Below are 24,327 nucleotides of genomic sequence, written 5' to 3' on the forward strand. Positions count from 1 at the left end.
GTGGGGCGCAGAGGAGCTGTCGACTGATTCAAACCGTACTGGGGCATCATACCAAATTGCGGCAGCGGTGGTACCCCAGGTTGCGGTGGCGGTGGTGGAACCCTAGACTGTGGTGGCGGCACAAAGAATGAACCCAGCGGCGGCGGCGGCGGAACCCCAGACTGCGGCGGTGGCACAAACGTTGAACCCGGCGGCGGCGGTGGTGGAAACCCAAACGGTGGCGGCAGCGCAAAGTTTCCTTTTTCAAGCCGTGGCGGGCGAGACGCCGGCAGGCGAGCAGCCGATGGGTGAGCACTTGGTGGGCGTGGGCGCGAAGAATCGCTGTGCGGGAGCATTTTCGCTGCTCGCGCGGGGAGGAGAGGAGAAGCGCGGGGGAGGAGAGGAGAAACGCGCGGGGAAGAGGGTTGGGAGTCGGTCTCTCGTCCTCAAATACATGTACCGAGAAAACTTGAGATGGGAACTCCAGAACGTCCGAAGCTCTTTTAGGAATCTGTTGGACTAGTTTTTTTTAACCAAAATCCCAAAAAATCAGGATTGGGAATGGAATAGATAGACTGTTGGTGATGCTCTCAAAGACATCCTCTGAGTTGACACCCTTAAGTTGCATACTCTAATGTCTTACAGCACTCGACGGTCCTTATGGGAGTCTCAGTAGTGCTTCTTCTCAGTTAGAGTTCCGTCTTCTTCTTTTTTTCTCACGGTTATATTAAATTAATTGTTTGTGTCTTTCGATCTGAGTTTCTGTTATTTCAATTCATAACATCTTATCGATCTGTATTCTATTGATATATACAGGAAGATTGGATTCAAACTTGAAGATGAAAGGGCAAATACTGGTTAACGGTCGATGTCAGCAACTTGCAAAGCCTCATACTCTAACATGCAAATAACTTCTATCCTATTCCTAGCTACATTGCAGTTAGCGTGGCCATGAATGGAGGAGCAATGGAAGCTATGGTGTGATCTGATGTAAGTAAGGGAGGAGGGGGTGGTATCAATACTCCTGGCAACGTCGGCCAGCCAGGAAGATAGTAGTGGTCGTCAACATCTGTGATTTCACCCTGGATTCAGATGTAAGCCTTGGATACTCCCACGCGTGCATGTGTTTGCATCCCATGTTCCCAGCCTATCTCCCTTATTTTTCACGCACACGCTTTTAAAACTACTAAACGATGTGTTTTTTGCAAAAAGTTTATATACGAAAGTTGCTTAAAAGAATTAAATTAATCCATTTTTGAAAAAAAATTAGCTAATACTTAATTAATCACACGCTAATGGACCGCTCCGTTTTCCGTGCGGGAGGGATTAGTTCCCATCACTGGAATCCGAACACAGCGTAGTGGACTGGCTGGCGTAGTGTTAGGATCAGTCGACCCTAATCTAAGTCAGATGGCCTTCGGGCTTCATAGCAAGGCCGCACAGGTTATGTGAGCTATGATCGGCTAGCCTAGCTCCTCCCTGGCCTCCTGTCTGATGAGTGAGAGGTTGGCCGAGGTCGGCTGGCTAGGCTCTAGCTGACTGACCAAGCAGTCAGGGTTGGTTGGTTCCTACTCTCCTTTGTTACATACGCATATTTTTTTTACCATTCGAGTGGTACCCGCAAAATGAGCCAGCTGGTGATCTGATTTGATTTTTTTTAAAACATCGTTAATATAAACAATGCCAATATATACAATAATAATGTATACAATAATGATAGAATAAGCCAATAATGCACATATATTATTAAGAGGTGCCTTAGAAACACTTCAAAATCAACAATTGACTTAGAGAAATTAATACGGTTAAAAAAGTTTAAATGAGATTACTGTACAGCTTCTTCATGTTTTAAAAATCTATCCATGTTTTGTTTCCTTTCAGCTTTCTATTGGCTGTTCTTGCTTGCTTTTATAGATCGACTTCCCTTGCTTTGCTTGACTAATTGCTGTGAAACTGTATCCATCGACAGCTGCCGCCGGCCGTGCACCCATGCAGCTCGACCTCCCTCCACTGCTGCTGCCGCTACTACTGGAGAAACCATCTTTGCTGGGTTGACAAAAACCACATTAGTCCCTATTTGAATAGGAATCGGGACTAAACATCTTTTTGTCCGGTTAAAAAGCCCAACCAATTTTTTTATATCTTTATTCCCGGTTGGTGTTATCAACTAGGAATAAAGATCATTTTTAATGCTGGTTAAAAAAAGTCAGAGCCTCCATTAAAATGCCCTATATAATCCCTAGGACTTATCCTCTCCCCCTCATCCTCGCAAACTCCACCTCTCTCCTCTATTTCTTTTTCCTCCAGCGGAGGCCCTTTCCTCCTCTATCAGCCTCCTCCTCTCTCTCCTTTAGCACAGCTAAGCGGGCAAGCCGGCGGGCGGCGGCCTCCCCTCCGCTAGATCCGGTGGGAGGGAAGGAGGGGCGGAGGCCGGGTGCATGAGGAGGTTGCGGCTGGGCGGCAGAGGGGCGGCCGCCAGTTGTTTTTCTTTCTTTTTTTTCCTTTTTTGACATCTTAATTTGTGGATGATTTTTTGTTGAGTATATATGTTGTTATAGATGATTTGGGATTGTTGATGATTTGGGATGCCGGGAGATGATTTTGTCGTTGTGGATAATTAGGGATTGTGGATTATTTGGGGTGTCAGGAGATGATTTGTGGATGAGTTCGGTTAAAAAACGAAATGCAAACAACAAAAAACAATGAAAAGAACGGGACTAAAGATGGGAACACAAGCCACGTGGCGTTACCTTCTTTAGTCCCGGTTGGTGTTACTAACCAGGACTAAAGATGGGCATCTTTTGCCCCGGTTTGCAACCCGAGACTAAAGGGCGTTGTAAACCGGGAGATGCTTTCTCCACCAATGCGCCAACCGTGGCACCTACACACTACCTTTGGTGGCAAGCTGTTCGATTGACGATTGACCTGATCACACTGCCGAATTGTCCGCCGTGATACCATCGCCGCACAGCCGGACATTGGGAAGGAGTAGGTGACAAGGAGTCCTAACCCTAGGCACCTGCGGTCGTGCACTGCTATGGTCGCTCGATCGTGCGATGTGGGTTGCGGAGAGGGATCAAAATAAACGATACGGCCTTCCACTTTCATGCTTTCATGGCTAGGATTTAGGTTTCTGTTTTTCTTACCATATTTGTCTGGCCTTGTGCTAGAAATTTTTTGTGTGGTCCAGGGACCACCCATTGAATCTGCCAATGAAATGAGCGAACATAGATTAGTTAAATTAATTTGATGCATTGAATGGTGTTTTACACTTTTTATTGAAGAAGGTTTATGTTTCGAATGTGGTTTAGCGACCGCCAACAATGGTTTTGACCCGTTTTATTGCTGAAGGCTGGGGTTTAACGACCACCAACAGTGATCTTGCATTAGACTAAGCAATTAGATCCAGAGTTAAGAAACACATATTAGGAATATGATTGTATCATGTCATGTTCAAAGGCAATTAAAGTAAGATAGTTACAACGAGATTGGTTTTGATTGAGTCTGCAAGGGTTTAGTTTTCTTAGCAAGAGAAAATGGTTTAGAGCATATGCGAGTCTAAATGGATTGAAATATGGGAACTTTCAAAAACTTTAGGATGAATAAGGGATTCCTCAAGAGAACAAAGAGGATTTGACACTCAAAAGTTAGAAGTTTGGCTACAATCTCTAAAAAGGTGAAACAATAAAAAGGAACACTGAAAAGGAAACATTGGATAAACAATGAGCTCAATGGTGCAAATCTTTTCAAAACAAATCAGTATTGAATGTTTATCGATTTTATGACTTGTACAGTTTGTAGGTGAAATTAGCAAAAAAAAACAATGAAATGATTAAGACATGCTTAAACATTTTGATATCTTTGGTACATAATATTTAAGTAATAATACTAGAAGAATCAGGAATCTTATAGACAACTCACCGTTGCACATTGAAGCAAACTATTGAGTCGCAATACCCACAGCAAACAACGATCATGTTGGTTATGTGTCTTAATACAAACTGTAAAAAATGTGTCTTAAAAAATCATCGATGCATTTTAGTTTTGTTGTTACAGACTAGAAGTAGAGAACCATCAGCTATGTCCCAAAGCTTGGTATGAACAGTTTGTTTATCTTGCCGATGGACCAAATGTGGACATCAAATATGTGTTATCCCTTGCTTGGTTTTCCATATCACCCCTGTCACCATGAGCTTCCTCTAATTCTAGACTTTCCTTCAGTTGCATAACCACTGTAGCCATTGTTGGCCTTTCAGCAGCAATATCTGTTGTGCACATCATGGCAGCGTCTAGAACCTTCCACATGGAGCTAACATTATAGGAACCTCCAAGACGTGTATCAACAATAGAGCTGATGTTACCTGTGACAATCTTCTGCTTCACACGCTGAACAACGTGTCCATTTCCAGGTATTATGGGAGGTTCACCGGTAGTTACCTCCAGTAAAACAACACCGAAGCTATAGACATCACTGCTCTCAGTGAGCCTGCCGGTGGTGTAGTACCTACAAATGGCCCACATTAATAAACATAATGATTGCAAAGAGTGAATAAGTTGAATATTGTAAAACAATCATATATATGAATAGATAGCACAAAAGTAATAGTGTGCACATAGAGACTCATACTCAGGGTCAATATAACCCATAGATCCAGCTGCAATACTAGCTGATATGTGAGTTTGAGAATCGCTATGATAGGTTTTAGAAAGCCCAAAATCTGCTATTTTGGCTTTTAGATTTCGACCCAAGAGAATGTTATTTGTCTTCACATCCCCATGAATTATTGGCAAGTTGCAACCCTTGTGTAGATAATCCAGGCCTACACATAAGAAAACCATACTAAGAAGAAGGATTACAATATAATTTTTTAATTTTGTCTGTATTCCTATAGTAGCATACCTTGTGCAGCTTCTAACGCAATTTTTACACGTGTTGCCCAATTAAACGTTTCGGTCATACTGGTTTTACCTTCATACATGCACACATACAATTAGAAGAGAACTCTACGAATAACTTCATACCACAATTAATGTTGTTGTACAACATTTTTCTATACTCATATAGTATTTATCCCTTTTTAACAAAACATAATAACCAATCTGATGATTTCTTAGAGAGATGCAAATCATGACTTGGCATTACTTTGTTTTCAAGCACTAGCAAGGAGAAGTATGTTTCAACTAAATAGTTTCTATATCACATAGTAGCATGTCTTCAAAATCAGTCAAGATGGCCTTTCAGGTTCAATATATTGCAAAACAGTTATTTATTATGATTGTGTTGTGTTGTGTTGTGATTGTGATTGTGTTGTGTTGAGAATGAAACAAGTATAACTATGACAAATTTTCCTTCAATTAAAATTACGACAAAAGGTTACAAAATACAAGATCAAGATACTTCATCAAAAGAGACAGAATTAAGGATAGGTTTTGTTTTCTACCCTAAGTACTAAAACTATTGGTAGGGTAAATTTGCAACAATCATGCTTAGTTTACTACCAATTCAGTGTTGAATTGGATTCGTACCTGGAAAGTTACCAAAATAGTGTCAGATTGCCAATAATTCGTCTGAATCCAAAGTAATCGAACTACTGTCTAAACAACCAAAGGATTGATAGGGCAGAATTTGGTACCAATATAAAACAACACTTAATCCTTTATGGTATCTTTATGGCCATGAAGGTCCTTAGTAGAGAGTAATAGCATGTCACCACTAGAAACATGAGTCACTAGACATAGTGTTAGGGTGAATTGGTTATGAGGGCTTGCTATGAACCATGAGTCTCTTTTTTATTTAAAACAATCTAAACTATGGTCGTCTCTCCAGGCAAGTAGTACTTATAATAGTAGTATTTCCGCAAACTGTCGTTTAACATGAGTGAGTCATTAGCCTAGAATCACGTAGAATCAACACGAGCTGCTTTGGCAGTGTATAGTTCTAAGAAGGAAAGATGAATAGCCAACTAGTTGGTTTGCACTATGTGTAGGTCATCACGTGTGCCCAGTATCCTCCCAAAAACTTCCCAACATTCAATGGTTAAAGTTTGTAATGGACGAACCTCTCAGATAATCACAAAGATTGCCACTAGACATGTACTCATAGACAAGCGCTAAGTGATCGTCGTCCCAGCAGTAACCAAACAAAGAGACAAGATTTCTATGATGCACCGTGGTCAAGCTCTGAACCTATGTAACAGGATAAAACAAAAGATTAAATCTCAGTGTGTACGAAATCTCACAGTGGATGAGACTGTTTATATTCAAATGTGTATACCATATATGGAACCTATAGATTATAACTGTGCTAAACTTAATAGTATCTGTAGTTGGTACCTCAGCTAAGAACTCATCAAGCCCATGCAATGATGATTCAGATCGCATCTTGACTGCAACCTCAGTACTGTCTTCTAGAGAACCATAATACACATGCCCAAAGCCTCCATGCCCAATTAAACGTTTGAAGTTATCAGTGAACTTCTGTAGCTCCTCAAATGTGAATCGACGATTTTCAGGTTTTTGTAGACGGTCCCAATGATTTGTCTTATGTCCTGGAGCACCCGTGAGTTCTAGTACCGTGGGAGGATCATCTGTAGAAACAGGTGCAGAAAGAACAGATATATATTAGCAAATACTAAATGCAGTTGGTAAACCATGCAACAATATTTTTTCAAGATTACAATAGCAGAGGGTACGCACTATTGTGCTTTCTTTTGGCTCTCCAGAATAAATATGCCAGACCAAGTATGGCCACTGCCAGCATTGGAACAACTACTGAAACAGCTAAGGCAGCTGCTCTGTTTCTTGACGACGGACTTACTGGTTTTTTGCACATATCTCCACCAGACTCATAACTGAAATTGCAGTCCAAAGTTTAAAATTTTAAATTGGTTAAAAGAAATTGTTTGGTGTTAACGTCCCTAAATTTTAGATAAAGAGTAACATTCCACAATCCGGATAATGCTAATTAGTAAATCTAACATCAATATAAAAATAGCCAAACCTTAGAACCATTGATCCATTCTTTCTACGGAGGGAGTCTGGAATTGCTCCATTCAGTTGATTGCATGACAGGTTTCTGTACAGAGCGATATGCAGTTTAGGTATTAAGCAATGTCCCTAGCTTGATAACAATGTGAAAACAAACCTATCCACTAAAAGATTTAGACAAGGGTAAAAGCATGGTAGAGTACTAGGTATATTAAGAACCAAACCTCTTTAATTATTGTCAGGTATATTTCAAAGCTACGTTTTTGCCAAAAAGGATGATATTATTAAGTGATAAAGCTGCAGTAAAATATAACAAGCATGTTTTCGTTTTGTACCATTTTACGACCGTAAAACTGCATCCAGTCACCATTTATAGTTGGTGTTTTTCAGTCATATTTAACACTAGCAGATAATGATCCCCACTCATGCCAACTGAGAATTTCAGATGTGGCAAATCTAAGGCAGTGGAAAATATACTTACAAATACTTGAGGGCAGTAAGCAATGTGAAATTATTGGATATTAACCCGTGCAGTTCGCTGTTGGAGAGATCGCTGCATTATAGTTTTAAGTAATCAAATGTCAAGAAATGGTACCAAATGTATAAAATGATGGTAGTGAATGTATATTTTCACAATAATACTTACAGAGATATTATCCTCATAGTTTTTCCGTCACTGCTACATTCAACACCATCCCAAGCAAATTCAGGTGGGAAACACGGATCACCCATCCAGTTCTTCCTTATTCCATACTCATATTTAATAGCCATGATCGCATCAACTAACATATGAATAGAAATATAATTAAGAAATTCAAGAGAGATAGTTGACAGTGTTATTTAGTGTACGTTGCTAGACAAAGATAGAGAGCTTACAATCTTGGGAGAACGTCATTGGATTGTCATGGATGATGCGACCGTAGACCTCGTAAGCATTGAGGATCGGGGGCAGGGAAGACGTTGATGTGGCCGTGAGTGTGAAGTTATACTTGCCTTCGGTATCGCTGGACCAATCTGTGGTGATGGACAAAACTTTCAGGTATGGTGGACTGAATGGGCCGCTCTGTACACCACTGTCAATTGAAACAGTGAATTCCCGGGACTTGTTATTCTGGAAGTCGGCGAAGTGTAGGATCACAAGGTGGTCACGGAGCTGTGCATCTAATTGGTCTGAGTGGAAAACTAGTTTCATTGAGTTGTCAGCTGGCACAACAGCCTTCTGGAGTATAGGCGAGGGCACTGCAAAAGGGACGCTCGGCGGGATGATCGTCGGGGTGGAAATGTTGGACATGTCGGCAGCTCCTGTTGTTTCTCCCATGATCCAGTACCGATCATACTGATCATCAGGATACCTATGATCCCGAATGTACAAGGATTACACAAGAGCAGTGCTATATATATGTACTTAAGAAAAATTCTTATAGAACTCTTCCAAACAAAGTTCTCACCCGTTTGATTGAATGCTTTAATTTTTTTTTACCAAGAAACACTGGGGAAGGCCTCCACGGTATATAAATTTTATATAAACTAGGAAGGTAGCCCGTGCATATGCGCGGGCATCTTATTTAATGTGCATGAAACTTTATTACGAATGTCATGTGTGGGTGGCTTTCTATCAAAAATATTCTTTTACTTTATCCTAAACTAAAATTGAACTTATTTAATGTACTTTGAATATTGGTTATGATTTTTCTTCTAATTACCCTTGCAACATATAAATTGTGAACTAAAATTACTTTAAACCGTGTAGTTTTTAATTTATGATAAAATTTTGTGTCGAAACAATAGATGTGTTTACTATGAATGTCCATTTTTTTTGTTAGATTCTGTTTGAAATTTTAGATATATTCATTTTATTAGTCCTATCAAAATGTTTGAATATTTCTATTTAAGATGGGTTTTAAGCCCAGCAAAAAAATTTAGAATTAGATAAATTTTGTTCAATTTTCATTTCATTTCTTTTCATCTTTATCTTTTATTTTTTTGGGGGAGAATTCCACTCTATGAGGCATCCTTAAAATGCTTTGATATCTACAATTCGGGATGAAAATATAAGTGAGTTGATCCTGCAACCTGGCATGGGGTAAAGGCATCTATTCTAAATTATATCTCTCTAATTAAGTAAAAAAAATTAAAATAGAGGTCGTAGTATTTTTTTGACAAATTACCACTAAACTGGAGTGTCATGTAACAAAAACATGTTTATTGTTCTATGCTAGATGTCAGGAATTCACGATGTATCAGAGTAAGTTTTACCAAAAAGAAATAAATATACATGATCTTTTAATTACTGTCTAAAATTGCCCTTTATATTCCTAAGGCAACATCATGGTTGTTTCACTGTTAAGATTCCACCGACGTTCTTAGTACGATCGGTATGTTCAACTGACCACGTGACTTCATAGAGAACATATATAATTTAGATGCTATGATCATTTTAAGATTATTTATTTATCTCTAAAAAGACAATTTATTGATAAAAGCATCAATATCAAATTGTATGGATGAATAACTCCTATATACATGTTGAGAGAAAAAATAATTAAGTCGATAGAAAGTCGTTAGATGTCTAACAGGATATAAGTAATGGGTCTACCAGTTTTGTGAAAAATTAAGGTGCAATATTTTTTATTTTTAGTGAGAAATTTTAGTATTTTCTTATATTTAGTGGAGGCCTCAATATGGATGCGGGTTGCAGAATGTAACTTTTTTGTTAGCATTTAAATATAGTCAATATGGTTAATAAATTATTGATTTCACTTAAAAAATAATGTGTAGTTCAAACAGATCATAAGAGACATATGGTGGCTATACCTAATAGGTGAAGGTTCGTTTGTGGTCTTCTCTTTGCCCACTAAGATAATTTTAATTTTAATTGTCAAGAAATAAAAAAAATATAGAAAAGTAACACACCACGCACGGGGGATGGGAATGGAGGGAGGGTTGGGATGTTTTTTTTCTTAAAAAAAAGCTTGATCTAATGACCTAAAATAATGTGTTCATGTTTAAGTCAAAACCGATGGTCGAATGTTTTATTTTTTTCTCGGATTTATTAGGATTTTCTATAATTTAAGCGGGACAAATAGCAACTTACCATAGCGTTTATGTGCTTTAATGCCTATAGGGATGGAGTGGAAGGGAAGAAGGTTTGGGATGTTTTTTTTAAAGAAAAAAAATCTAATAACGACGTAAAATAATGTGTCCATTGATTTAAGTGGATACCAGTGATTGAATGTTTCTCTAATTTAAGAGTGACACACAACGGTTTAGAAATATTTATAGAATGTTTAATGGATTTTAATGCGTATGATGTCTATTTGTGGGTTTTTTCCAAAGAAGATAATTTTAATTTTAATTGTGATAAGCTTTCACATGGAAAACTGTATGTATTATAAAGAAGATGAAAGGATCAGATTAAATTCATTTAGAAATGGTAGTTTTAATCTTGGCCTGGGTAGTTAATAGCCTTAAATTCATTATTTAAGATGAAGAGCAGGAACCGTAGGATGGATATATATATATATATATATATATATATATATATATATATATATATATATATATATATATATATATATATATATATATATCAGGTTGAATGCTCCATCAAGCGACCATTGATGATCCTATTCATTGTTAATTTTTCTTCCAGTTATATTCTGATTTGCATTCTTGGTCTGGGCTATGATCAAGTAACGGTAGTAGCGTATTGGCCGCTGGTGCCGAAGGAACCGATATCAGATGCGAGATTATTTAATTCTCTCCAAGGACGAACATACCCTTTCTAATTGATTTTCAGACTGTTAAAACATACCCTTTCTAATTGATTTTCAGACTGTTAAGCACCTTCTAATCTTAGACTCTCATCTTTAAAATTCGTGCAGTTTTTTTAGTGGAAGAGCGAAGCGCATCTCGATATGAAAACAGAGAAACGGCATAAAAATCACTACGTGCGGGGACAGTGGGAGGTTTTGGATTTCTAAAATAGATCGATCTTAAATAATGGGTCCACCGATTTAAATAAAAATCAATGGTTAGATTTCTCTATTTTATTAAAGTGCCACGTGGCGACTTGAGAGTATTTATAGTAGCCCGCGCATTCACGCGGGCATGCGTCGAACGCTAAGTTTGAGACACATTTGCCACGATTTCTCCATAATTTTTTCATCGGTATTAATTAATTGTTTTTATAAGTTTCTAACCTATTAGCTTTATATTATATCATATTTAAGTAATATTTATAAGCAATTATTTACAATCTTCTTCATCATTTGAAAAGAAGGTAGACTTACTTTCTTTAGAAAACATGTCAACGAAAGTAAAAGTAAGGTATTTTTTTAATTGCATATAAATTATCATAGTTTATTATGGGATGTTTATTATGGGATGAATTGGGGACTATTAGAAGGACAGTGAGAAGAGTTAGGGAGACAAAGGGAAGATAGGGAAGAACAAAAGAATATATGGGATCTGTGAGGATATCATTGCGGGGAAGTTTTTAGTCTATTTTTTATTTAGTGGAGACACATTTTTTTATTAAGTAATTGGTACAATTAAATTATAGTATCAAATTTTAGTTGTATATATACATTTTTCATCTTTTAAATTTGATGCGTGTAGTTGGTTATTTGACACTACTTAAAAAAAAAATTATAGACACCATGAAAATACGTAGAGCATCGTCATCATTGTTATCATGGATCTAATTTAGCTACATGATGCGTAGAAAATTGGCCCATGTGGCATATCATTTCTATAGTCAAAATATAGTTAACATGGGTCTTAAATTATTAATTTAATCACAAATAATATAAATATACAAACCAGTTGGAAATTAGATGCACAGTTATTTTAAAGTAGTTAACCACGGTATACTCTTTCACTATGTAAGTACACTTTATTTGTTGACTAACTTACGTAGGTACACTGAGAGAGAGAATGTTCGTTATTTCTATATCGCTCCAAGGCCGAACATAGGCATGTTATTTTACAAATCCAATCTTACTGTGTGACATACATACTGGATCCAACAGCTTTAGTTGAAATCGACGAACAGATCTTTTTCTCTTTTTTTCTGATAACTTGAGAGTTATAATCTATCTAATTAATAATTTTTATAAAAAACCGATATATACGACCCTAATTCTCCCGATGGAAATATTATTTTTGAATGTTTTCACATATATGTATCATGTATGCTTATCGCTCCTCAAATACCATCCAAATAATTTTGAATCATCCAAAACAAATTGTGAGAATATACATGAAATTTAAATTTAATTTGATAAGCATGAAAAACATAGCTAAATTTCATTGTTTTCATTTTTACATATATATATATATATATTCAAATTAGCGTTGAATATTTGTCCAGTGATATTTGACACCATACAAATATAAAAATATGATGTGAAATTATTTAAAAATATCATAACATCATTTATTACATGTCGACGCATATGTCATGATGTATTTAGCACTATAGTATAGCCATTATACAACATGATGGTAAATTGTACAGTCAAAAAAAACATGATGGTAAATTGCATGTATAATTTAAAAGTTATGAACGTTTCAAGACCGGTGATATATTATGTCATAATCTATGTCGTCAAGTTTGCTACTTTTATTTGCATAACATGTAAAATGTTAGAACATAGTTCCATGTGCAACTTTTTTAATAAAAGCATAGTTCTTAACATATTTTCTTAAGAGAAATTATCTGGCACTCTATTCAATCATATTGACCAAATTAATTACAATCTGCCTAAAAATTAACAGACTCAATGGTAGCGAGAAACACATGGAAAAAAAAATTCACTCGAGTAATAATCTCACTAACATGAGTTAGTGGGTTTTGATATTATTATGGATCTAATAATTTTTAGATACTTTTTAATACTTATATCGTAACCCCGCACTATATTAAAGAAAATGTAAAGATAAGCTATATCAAAGAATACTCACGGCGTGTGTCACGTGGTTATTATAGATCTAATTTAGCAATGCATGTTGGTGAGCAAATGGTTGTCAATACTATTTGCTACGTGAGAAGGACATGCAAAAGTATATAATGTGACATTTTTTATTAGAATATAGGCTATTTCACTAAGAAAGGCTATAATAAAATATTTCGACAACGAATATTACGCATATGTAGGTGCACTTTCAATAGGATTATATAAACGTGTGTTAGAAGGTGCATTTGCGGAGATGTGAGTGTGAAGTTGCGTATGTGGTGGTGTGTGTGTGCGCGTGTTTGTCTACTTTATAAAATAAATAAATACATTATTTCATATGTGAACATTTTTTAATTAAAATGTAGTTAGTATAAAAATATAGTTAATATAGGATGCAATATATTTTCTTCTGTTTTATATTGAAGATAGATCCTATTTTAAATAGTGAATTATGGTTTAAATAATCACTATGGTAGAAAATAAAGAGAGTAAAAGAAACCATAGAGGAGGGTGCGGATCATGAACTGATCATGTGTATGTATACAAACATAACAGGTTTGAATATAAAATTAAGAGGGAAGGATGGATTTACTTTTTCCCAACTGTATCTACAAGTTTTATTTTCTGCTTTTTTTCAGCATATAGTGAGTACCACGTGTAATTATGTTTGGAAGGACAGATGGTAGATACGCATACAAACAAAACAACTTTTGGCTGTGTTCACAGGTCTAGGTTCCAATCCTTGCTTCCCGCACGTACGATTTCCGCTACTACTAAATGGTGTATTTTGTTTGCAAAAATTTTTTATAGAAATGCGGCTGTAAAAAGTCATATTAACCCGTTTTAAGTTTTTTAAACTAATACTTAGGCTGTGTTTAGATTCTAACTTTTTTCTTCAAACTTCTAACTTTTCTGTCACATTAAATGTTTGGACACATGTATGGAGCATCAAATGTGGACAAAAAGAAAAACTAATTGCACAGTCCGACTGTAAATCACGAGATTACATTTAAAGAAATAATTAATCCGTCATTAGCACATGTGGGTTACTGTAGCACTTATAGCTAATCATGACGTAATTAGGCTCAGAAGATTCGTCTCGCAGTTTACAGTCGGAATCTGTAATTTCTTTTGTTATTAATCTACGTTTAATACTTCAAATGTGTGTCCGTATATCTAAAAAAAATTGCCAAACTTTTACCGCATCGAAACATGGCCTTATTTTTTTTAAGAAAAAGCTAATTAATACTTAGCATCGAAACATGTGCATAATAATAAGTAACCTCGTATTCCATATTAGGACGGAAGGATTAACATTTTTTTCCTAATTGTACACGCGTACAGAGGTAATATGTATGTTTATTTTCTATTTTCGTCCGGTGAACAGTGCGTATATACGTATTTTCCTTGACGTATATCTGCTGATGACATTTTTGACCGGCACAATACCCTCGCACCTGTCATACATAGGCGGAAGAGAAGGGGTGGGTTTTTTTTAATCTAATCTAATGGTCCACAATAATGGGTCCACCAATTTTAATGAAAATTAAGGGTTGGATGTATTTCTGCCACGTGGCGGCTTAGGAGCGTTTTTAGATTGCCACGTGGCGGCCTAAGAGCGTTTGTAGGAAGTTTAATGGACTTTTAGTATATAATAGATGGAAAAGAGTGTATATACAAAGAAACAAAGGGCAGAAAAGAACTACGCTCTAAAACAGTTACAATTGATCAATCCATGATTGCACTAAAGATCTATAAATCCTAATTAAATGCAAGCTCAAATCAGATTTCAAATTCTTCACCAAATTGGCAATAATTTAATGATTTATTTAGTTGAGAGTATAGAACATCAAGATTCAATTATGGTGGGCCACATCACCTTTTGTAAGACTTTGTAAGAAAAAAAAACATATATATAGTTTTTCTCATTAGACAATTTTAAAACAAGTTGACTATGATGAATACTAGCAAAATTAGGAGTGAGAAAAATTTAGGTTGGTTTAGAAAATTACGAGTAAGGAAAACTACCATTGTTGTATAGGTCCGCATATGCGCCACTGATATGCTCTTTATGCTACAACCATGGAAAGAACATTTGTACCTCATATCGTCGTCAGCGCTCGATCCTATGCTCCTTCTGACATAGAGGGAGAGTGACTGATTGCCGATGATAGCCGGGTAGGGCAAAGTGCCGAGCAGCCTCAGCTCTACTGTGGACACAAATGGTATGCCTTGGCCAATGTTGATGAGGCACACCGGCGCCCAGCTCGCCCATGCCACGAACACCGCCTCATAAAAGTTATAACCATCTTGGTCGTCGGTGGTGTCCAAATTCACGGTGTTCCAGTGGTTCACCCCAAGAGATAAGTTGAATTTAAGCAAAGAGCTGTCCATGCTGTCGTAGTTGCCATATAAGAATTCCAGCCTGACAAGGTACTTGTCCCCTACATCGGTAGGGAGGCTGTAGCAGTTCCGCTTACCAGAAGCGGAAGGGAAGCTCCTGAGCGTCTTGAGAGTACGGTAGTCCTGGCCCCAGTAGTTCCGGTACACGGTGGTTACCCTGTGGTTCTCCCCAGAGTCGACATATGGACCATCAGGGACATAAGTAATGCCAGTCTGGTCATCCGGGTAGCTGTCGTCTCCTTCCAGACCGCAATCGATGCTTAGGAAACCTAATGCGCAAACGGATGGAGGAATGAAAAATGGCATGATATTAATGTGCATCTATATTTATCATCCCAATTTTGAATTGAATCACATAATTCCCTATGTGTCGTCCCCACCAATTCCTTTTACAATTCCAAACCTCCCACCGTGTCACACTTGTACAAGAGAGGCTACTGATAATAGGGTCGAGGAGATGAGAGGTGAGTTCTGGGTATGCATTCTTTGTCTATGGACCAATGATCCCAACTATCAGAGAGCCCCCTCCTCCTTACTCAATATCTCTGTTCCTCTTCTAAAGCATATTTTCCAAATTAAATTGCCAAAGTTCCTTCTTTATTGCTCGATAATTATTCAAATTATAAATATACATTAATTAGTTCTATAAAAAAACTGTGCCAGTAAAGTTTTATGTTGAACGGCAGTTCAAAATTGAAATACAGCTTAATTATGAAAATCAACGGAGTTAGTAAAATATAGCATATTAGAAATTAGTAGCAAAGTTTAATTTTGAATTCCATGCTTGATGAAATCGGACCTAAAGAATAACATTGACTATTGCACGAATAAATACAGCCACTGAATAAAAAATCAACGCGAAGAAAAATGAAGAGACCTGGCTGGCCGGCTGCACGAACCACTGCTTCCAACACGAGTACAGCAACGAAAAACAAGCGGTTTTGCTAATTAGCGCATATGCGCGACTTAAAGAAGTCACGCACGTTGCTGAGACAGTAAAGGGCGCTGCACGCATGCGCTGATATATCGGCGCTTAATTAACCGAATCTAATTACTTTTCTGTGCCTCCTTTTTCACGATGGTTTTTGCTATTTTTATTAAGAAAATTCAAAATTTATAATCTAATTTCCTTTTCTTCACTCGTTGAAAACTTTCGAGTCAATATTTAAGAACTTTCAATTTAAGATTTAAAAACTTTAAACTCAAATTAAAAAACTTTCAAGTTAAACTTTGAAACTTTCAAGTTAAATCTTAGCCAATGCTGCTAAGAAGCAATACTTTCACCAGCTAGGGTTGGGCGGCTACTGGAAGGAAGTGCCCAAATAGCAGACAATGGAAACAGCATTAGAAGAAAGATGTATCATTCTGGCCACAGTTGATTGGCCTGAACGATCAAAGGTACTGTTGGTGGCTGTTAAATGCCAGTTTTATGCCGCCAAGACTTGTATAAATCTAAAAATATAAAACATCCAACATAGTGGTAGGGTTTAATTCTAACAATTTTCATAAGTGTTGGTCTATATTTGGATGCAGGTAATAAATAAACAAAGTTGAGACGAAATACATATAAAAGTGAAGGAGAATTTCATCCATAGAAGACTTGGGCTCAAAAACTCATCGAAATACCAAAAATTAGGCCCAACCAACACATCACTGGACCAAGGAGATAGTTGCCAAGGCCCAAGAGGAAGTCCACGGCCAGGGGAGCTGGCCAGGAGTCGGCCGACCCCTGGGTTCAGCTGAACTCGGCCTGGCCCAACCCAGCCACAACTGCCTATTGACGATTACTACCGACTTCCTTATGGCGGGCCGGTATTGGCACTCCCAACCGTCATTCGTTGCCTATAAAAAGACTCCTCCACCTTCACTTCAATACACACCAAGCTAGAGCTAAATTACAAGAGGCTCTTTGTATCTTTATTGTACACTTAGAATAGGGGGAGCGTAAGGGAGAACGAGTCGGAGGAATTTCCGGAGTTGTCAGTACTTTCCTCTTTACTTTATGTACCTTGTCAGTTACTCTACTTTAATTGATAATATCTTTATCGAGTATTTGAGATTTACTTTGTGAGGTTTATTTCTTAGTTAGTTCCTATTAGGGTACTGGAATATTGTTCACTAGAAATAGTGTTTACTTTGACGTTTGATCGATATCAGAGTAGTATTTAATAGTGCAGATGTGGTGTCTTTATTGTTGAATACCAGTATTTGCTGTGTATCCCATAGTTCGTTAAAGGTTGGTGTAGATGTGGTGACAGCCCTCAGGATCACTAAAGTCTTCCCTATCCGGATATGGAGTAGAGCGCAATCTGTAGCAGCTAGCAAGCCAACGCCTGAAGTATTGTTCACTAGACCATGTTTCTCACTAGAAAATACTCTCTACCCTTTGCCTGTTTTATCTTGTGTCCTTGGAGAAACCTGGAGAAGAGCTAAACACACACGTTCCTCGTGGAAATTCAATACCTTGGAATACTCTCGGGTGAAGTGCTACAACGGTATATCCGTGCGCTTGCAGATTTTATCTGTGACCGAAAGAAATACCAAGATGCATTTCTGACGCCGTTGTCGGCAAACGGTTGTTATTTATCTCCGAACCTTGTTCATCATCGTATCTTTTTCTTTTAACTTTCTTTCTTCTACCCCTACCCCTACTACCCTTAGAGAAGCCTTCCTGTAAACACTTCTATACCATCGAGCACTAGCCTATCTATCAATTATCCGCTCCAAGGGGCGATTTTATGAGCCACCTCCTTCATCGGAGCCAATTCTCACATCTGACTATGAAATTCGCCCTGAAATCATAAACATGGTTAGGGAGAATTCATTCTCTGGGAGAGTTTGAGCAATTGTCTTTGTGCCTTATGATTCAAGGCATGACACGAGAGACCATATGGTGGAAATTGTTTCCATTCTCTCTTCAAGAGGGAGCAAAGCAATGGTACACGTATTCCATCAGTAATGTAAATGGTAACTGGGTTAAGTTTCGGGACAGGTTTTGCATCGCATTTTTCCCCATTACTCATATTACATCTCTTCGGGTAGAAATCCTTAGCTTTCGGCAGATTGAAAATGAATCAGTCGGTGAAGCCTAGGCCAGATTCACTTTATTAGTATATCTGTGCGCTTGCGAATTTTATCTTTGACCGTAAGAAATACCAACAGGTACTACGCTCATGGGGTGAACACTAAATCCCGGTGATGGCTCCCTAATCTTTGTGATGACATACGACAAACAGCACACCATCTCGTCGATGCCCTAGAGGCCTTTGCTCAGGGAACTTTCTAGCCCGACAGAGAGAAGGACGAGCTACCGCTCGCACTGCAGAATGCTAAGCACCCAGGATGAACGCGTGGAAAAGGCGTGGTTCCATGGAAAGGAAATATGGATTTCAAGAGGACGTCCACACGTACCAGAGTCACATGAGAAGCAAGAGAGATCAACATGAGAAGTTGACATCTCTTGAATTGAAGGTCGCGTCTTACGACGCACGTATGCAAGAGGAGCTGGCACGACGGGTGGACAAACGCTTAAGTGAGTCACGCCAACAGACACAGCTGTCCATTCCTCACCCCATGGTGAGCCCCTCAGGCAGAGAAAACAGATGCACTTCTATAGGGTAAGTAGGAGATCAGAGCATCGAAGCTGTATCAGGGCCAGATGTCGACGAACCACCCTGCCTCGTGGATGAAATCACATAGCAAACATTGTGTGAGCTGTATATACCCTTCAGGAACATATCAATCAAGTTTTGTTCATAGTTTGATGATATATGAATAGTTAGATTGCGAAAATTGGTGCATATGTTAATTATACTAACCTCGATTCTCGTGAAGGTGGCGGATGGCATGGCCAAACCAGTGCAGCAAGACGAGACATACCATTGTAGGTCGGTTCCAACTCGGTAATCAAAGGTCGAAGTTGAGCGGGTGGTCCCAAGCTTCGAGGATCTCGAGTTGGACATCCCCGGAAGAGACAGGGAGACAAAACTAGGAGATACAGCCTGTTGACGGTCGTTAGCGATCAGTTTTACCTGTCAATACTACCTAAATAAAGGAGAACTAGTTATTCTTGCAATGCATATTTATGTCAAAATAATAAATATTCTACTAGCATTAGGATTACTAACCTCTTGCAGATAATGAACACAAAGTGGAGAAGAATCGCCATCAAAACAAGCGATCATTCAATCGGACGATGTCGAGAATCAGACTTATCAATGAATGGGCCAAGAACGCAGAAATGACACAACCAATTATGCCAAAATTCACAAGTCTGAAGTGAGCAACAGAAGAGGAGGCCGCCAGCCGAAAATGGGCCGGATTGGGCCAGCCCCTGGTTCAGCCAAACCCATCCTGGTGCTATTGGATGCAGGGTTGAGGCTAGATGGTGTGGATTAGCCCCCAATGACGGTTGGAGGGTATTTCCGACCATTCCAACAGTCACAATCGTTATTGGGAGGCTATATAAGGAGCTCACTCTCTCCATTTCAAGACACACCTCAAGCAAGAAGTTCATTTCATCTCTCAAACTTAGTATAGTTTCTAGAGTATAGTAGAATCGAAATAGAATAGAATCTTCAGTCCTCGGAGTCTTCGGAAGAATTCGGGTATGGCTCTAGTAGCTTTTCCTTCTTTTGTAAGACTTGTACTTTTATTAGAATATTTTTCTTTAAACTACTTTGGTATTGTATTACTTTCCGAGTATATGAATACCAACTTTACTATATGTTTGAGTTATATTCATTATGATGCTAGCTTATATGGGAGATGCAATGGTGTGGGTATAATGATCGTATTTACGATGACTCTATGTCATGATGATGAAATTAGAATAGTATTTGGTAATTTAAGCGTGGTGTTCAGATTACTGGATATCATTATTTGGGGTTATATGCTGCGGAAATGAGGTGGGCCGCTGATGGTGACAGTTCAGTACGGGTATTCCTCCGCGCGTGTATATAGTCCTAAATTAATTTCCTGGGGAGGGTATTCCTCCATATTTAGCCCCGGTTGTATGGCCACGACGGATTGTCGTAAGGAACTCGACAATGAGGGGTGGCTTCTTGAAGCACCAGGAGGGCATCGGAAAGAGGGTATTAGTTAAGTAAAAATATAATTAGGATGTATGTATAATATGTATATATACTAGAAGTATAGGAATAGGATCTTTCTATATTCTTTCCACTTAACTTAGATAATTATAAGTAAGAGTATGGATGCTTCTGCTTAATGTCACTCTACCCCATGAATTATATTAACCCATGCTTAGACTTTCGTTGACACAAGTAATATATAAATTATTAGTATGGTTCTCTCTATTATAATCTTCCCACGGGATTAAACAAATACGATACCCTTGGAATACTCTCGGGTGAAATACTACAATGGTATATCCATGCGCTTGTGGATGAACTCTGTAACCATAATATATCAGAATTATTTCTACGCCATTGCTGGGAATTATATTTCTAGTAATGACGTTAAGAAATACCAACACATCTCACGCCATAGTACTATGGTGCAAGCGCTACATCGTTTTTCCCGGGCGAGTAGTGGCGTCCATTCCTACATCTCCTCCGCTGCATCCTCGGTCTCCTCGATCTCTTAGGCAAACTCGGTCTCTGCCGTCTCCACAATTTCCTCCGCAACCTCGGTCTCCGCCGTTTCCACGATCTCCTCCGCATCCTCCAACAAAGCAACCAGCTTCAAGTACCATGTCTATTCCATCTCATCCTGCGTCGTCAAAGTCCACACAACAAATGAAGAAGCCAAGACTTGACGAGCCAAAACAAGCCACTCTCAAGTAAAGAGCGTACGACCGCACTGACGAGTTCATCAGAAGGCAAGTAGAGGAGCACTTCAAGCCACGGGTTCCAGAGAAGAAGAAGCCAGTGGACCCGTCTGCTAAGGCCTTCTTTTAGAAGATATATGCTTCCATGCCACTGGTGGACAAACCATCATTAGTCGGTCGGCCGAAATCCATAATAGTTCCGGTTCCACAAAAAACCGGGACTAAAGATGATCTTTAGTCTCGGTTGGTGGCTACAACGGGCATATGTGATCTTTAGTCCCGGTTCTAAAGATGTCAGGCCTTGTCAGGCCCCCTGGGATCTTTAGTCCCGGTTGGTGTTATTAACCGGGACTAAAGATCCCGGCAATTATGAATTTTGCTATTGCTAGTACGAATTTTGCTATTGCTAGTACGAATCAAATATTTAAACTCCATGTAGGACTTGGTATCGGTTCCGTCATCTGGTCCGTGGCACTTGGAAAGAAAAACTTCGCCGGAAGTTCAAATTTGCAGTGAGTACATAATCTAAATTTATATTCAATCTATAATTCAAATATAAGTGTACATTAATTAAACCTCTCGTCGTTTGTCATGTATGTAGTGTGCAAAGCAGGAAGAGGGAACTAACTTGTGCGGATACTACGTATGCGAGTATTGCCACTGCCTTACAACCCAAATCATCACCATAAGAGAGCTCGATGTGCGTAAAAATAAATCATTCAAAATTTCATTGCGTACGTATTGATTTCTTTTATCCTAATTAATTTCATACATTCATAGGTTATTCGCATGAGGGATAACCTCACACACAAGGAATTTATCGAGGCGGTTCAATAACAACTCATGGGATTCATCAACGAACAAGTCCTTGATCCCGAGGGTGAATTCTACTACGACGGAAATACAATTCATAAGTCGTTAGCTTCTGTGATAACGACTACTACGTCAAAGTCGTAGCTAGCTAGGACATAATGAATTATAATTAATACATGTCTATTTTTATATATGTATACATTTACTTTAGTGTAAATATATATTTTGGTCATATATGCACATAAAATGTTAAGAAAACCATGCACCAACAGGGCCATGCAAATTAAAAAAAAGGTAGCTTGATCTATAGTCCCGGTTGGTAACACCTACCGGAACTAAAGATGGCTCAGCTGGCCACGTGGCTTATGTTGAATTATTGATGCCAAAAATTAGTAGTGTTCTACTATTTGCTAACAAAAAATACACTATACAATATATAACTCATCATTTGGCCAGAATGTAGAGGACACTACTACAGAAATGATTTTTCTATACAATACCCACTTTAGATTGTAGATGGACCGTAAGTGGTCACGTCTGCAAAAATCATCCTCTAATTTCGCTTGCAGCTCCTTAAAAGGACCGCATGGAAAAATTGATTTTCACAGGCGGGCCTCTAAACAGACCCGTACGCGAAAATAGGCTTATTTCCGCGTGCGGACCTGTTAAGTGACCCGCTTGTGAAAATAACCCCACTTCCTTTTCTTTTCTCCCGGTGCCACTCCACCCATCCTCCCATCTCCTCCCACTCCTCCCATCTCCCTTTCCCACTCCCACTCCCTCTCCCCCTCTACCCATTCCCGGCGATAGCGGCGGCCTCGGCTAGAGTGGCGGTGGTGGCCGCATCGGTGAGAGCGGCGATGGCATCGGCAAGGGCGGTGGCAGCATCGGCAAGGGCGACATTGGCGATAGTGGCTGTGGCATCGATGGCGGCTGCATCGGCGAGTGTGGCGGCGGCATCGGCTAGGGTGGTTGCAACGGAGAGGATCCATCACCGGCCACCGCGGGGAGGGCAGATCCGTCGCCGGCCACCACGGGGAGGGCAGATCCGTCACCGGCCACTGCGGGGAGGGCGGATCCGTCGCTGGCGCGCGGGGACGACGGCTGCGGGACTTAGGCAGCGCGGCGACGACGACAACGGTGGCCGCAGCGATCTCTCAGCCTCGGGCGTCTGGATCCGTCGCCGGTGACTGCGGGATGATGGCGGCGGGCCTCGGGCAGGTTTGGAAAGGTTTTCTTAAGTTTACCCAAAATCGACATGGTTTCATATTTCGGAGATTGCGGAGCCCCACCATAGATGAAAGAAACAGTAGTCACCGAAAATAATTTTGTTGTCTTTCTAACTGAAACACGCGTGCAATAAAACTTGAGAGGGTTGACTTGGGCAATCGACGGAAAAAGGAAGAACGAAAAGGTATACCTTGCTGGCCGGTGGCAGGAACAGATACTGCTAACACGAAAACGGTGAAGTAAGCCAAGAGCGCCATTCAGACAATACAACCCCGCGCAACTTGGCCCCTGCAAATGACAATGCCCAAGCTTATATATACACATCATCCCACACTCGCACTGTTGCACACATACGATGCTGACAATACCTTGATGAGAGGGGCATTGACTGAGACTAGGTTGTTTATATAATTACTCTCTCATCAAGCAAGTTGTGCGCAAATCACTATCACATTGCTAAGACTCTTCTCTCCGGTATGTGTCCGGCGTTTACAGACTTTTTGCCCCCCATCATTTTCTCTATTCAGCATCAGCTAACGTCAAAATTTAAATTTTAAAACATAATTTTGAAGTTGATTTTGGAGAAAGATAATACTTTTTTTAAAGGCTCCATATTTCTTTGCGTGTTTCATATATCATTCTAATTTTGTGCCATATATCTCATCCTTCTATATCTTATCGATCTTATACTCTAATGCAACTTAAAAAAAAAAGCAGGGGAACACACCATATAGGAGTGAAATGGAGATAGAGTCACTTTTGACTCACATTTAAGGCAGAGGGGATGGATACTAAGTGAGATAGTAGGATACAGTGAGTGGGATATCTAAAATAAAGGTGGATGCAGATAGGGATTTTTGGATGCTTTTCCTTAAAAAGTAAATAGTAGCGATACAAAGTTAGATATTTTTTAGATGAAAAACTTTTACATGTAAATGTAATATAATTGTTAGTGTAATTACAAAAGCATGTTTAATACGTAATTCTCGTTCATAACAAATCAAAAAATGTTGTGTAGCCCTGTTGGCTCATTGGCTGTCAACCTTCCAATCGGTGTATTCGACCTCTCGCTAGTACATGCTGCGTGTGATCTTTTTTTTTCTTTTTTTTCCTCTCACCAGGAATGTCAAGACGATCCATCAAATTTTGGAGAGAAAATATTGT

The 24,327-nt window shown here is 39.0% G+C and overlaps 1 protein-coding gene across 1 annotated transcript; it reads right to left on the reverse strand.

Moving 5' to 3' along the window:
* Nucleotides 1-4,089: 4,089 nt before the first annotated feature.
* On the reverse strand, nucleotides 4,090-23,420 carry LOC127785257 (probable LRR receptor-like serine/threonine-protein kinase At1g05700). Its single transcript, XM_052312691.1, has 12 exons — nucleotides 23,354-23,420; nucleotides 15,028-15,598; nucleotides 7,843-8,318; nucleotides 7,613-7,748; nucleotides 7,448-7,519; nucleotides 6,980-7,054; nucleotides 6,682-6,830; nucleotides 6,313-6,581; nucleotides 6,039-6,165; nucleotides 4,880-4,948; nucleotides 4,607-4,799; nucleotides 4,090-4,483 (listed from the first exon to the last, which is right to left on the reverse strand). Exons 1-12 carry the CDS (start codon nucleotides 23,418-23,420, stop codon nucleotides 4,090-4,092), a joined length of 2,598 nt encoding a protein of 865 aa, XP_052168651.1.
* Between the last annotated feature and the right edge of the window lie 907 nt (nucleotides 23,421-24,327).

The sequence above is a fragment of the Oryza glaberrima genome, chromosome 9 (genome assembly GCF_000147395.1).
Source record: "Oryza glaberrima chromosome 9, OglaRS2, whole genome shotgun sequence".
Lineage (NCBI taxonomy): Eukaryota > Viridiplantae > Streptophyta > Magnoliopsida > Poales > Poaceae > Oryza > Oryza glaberrima.

Coding starts and splice junctions, on each gene's coding strand:
- LOC127785257 (XM_052312691.1), bottom strand. CDS start 23,420: ATGGCGCTCTTGGCTTACTTCACCGTTTTCGTGTTAGCAGTATCTGTT. Junction 15,599..23,353: donor TCCTGCCACCGGCCAGCAAG/GTATACCTTTTC, acceptor TTTGCGCATTAG/GTTTCCTAAGCATCGATTGC. Junction 6,582..6,681: donor CTGGAGAGCCAAAAGAAAGC/ACAATAGTGCGT, acceptor CTGTTCTTTCTG/CACCTGTTTCTACAGATGAT.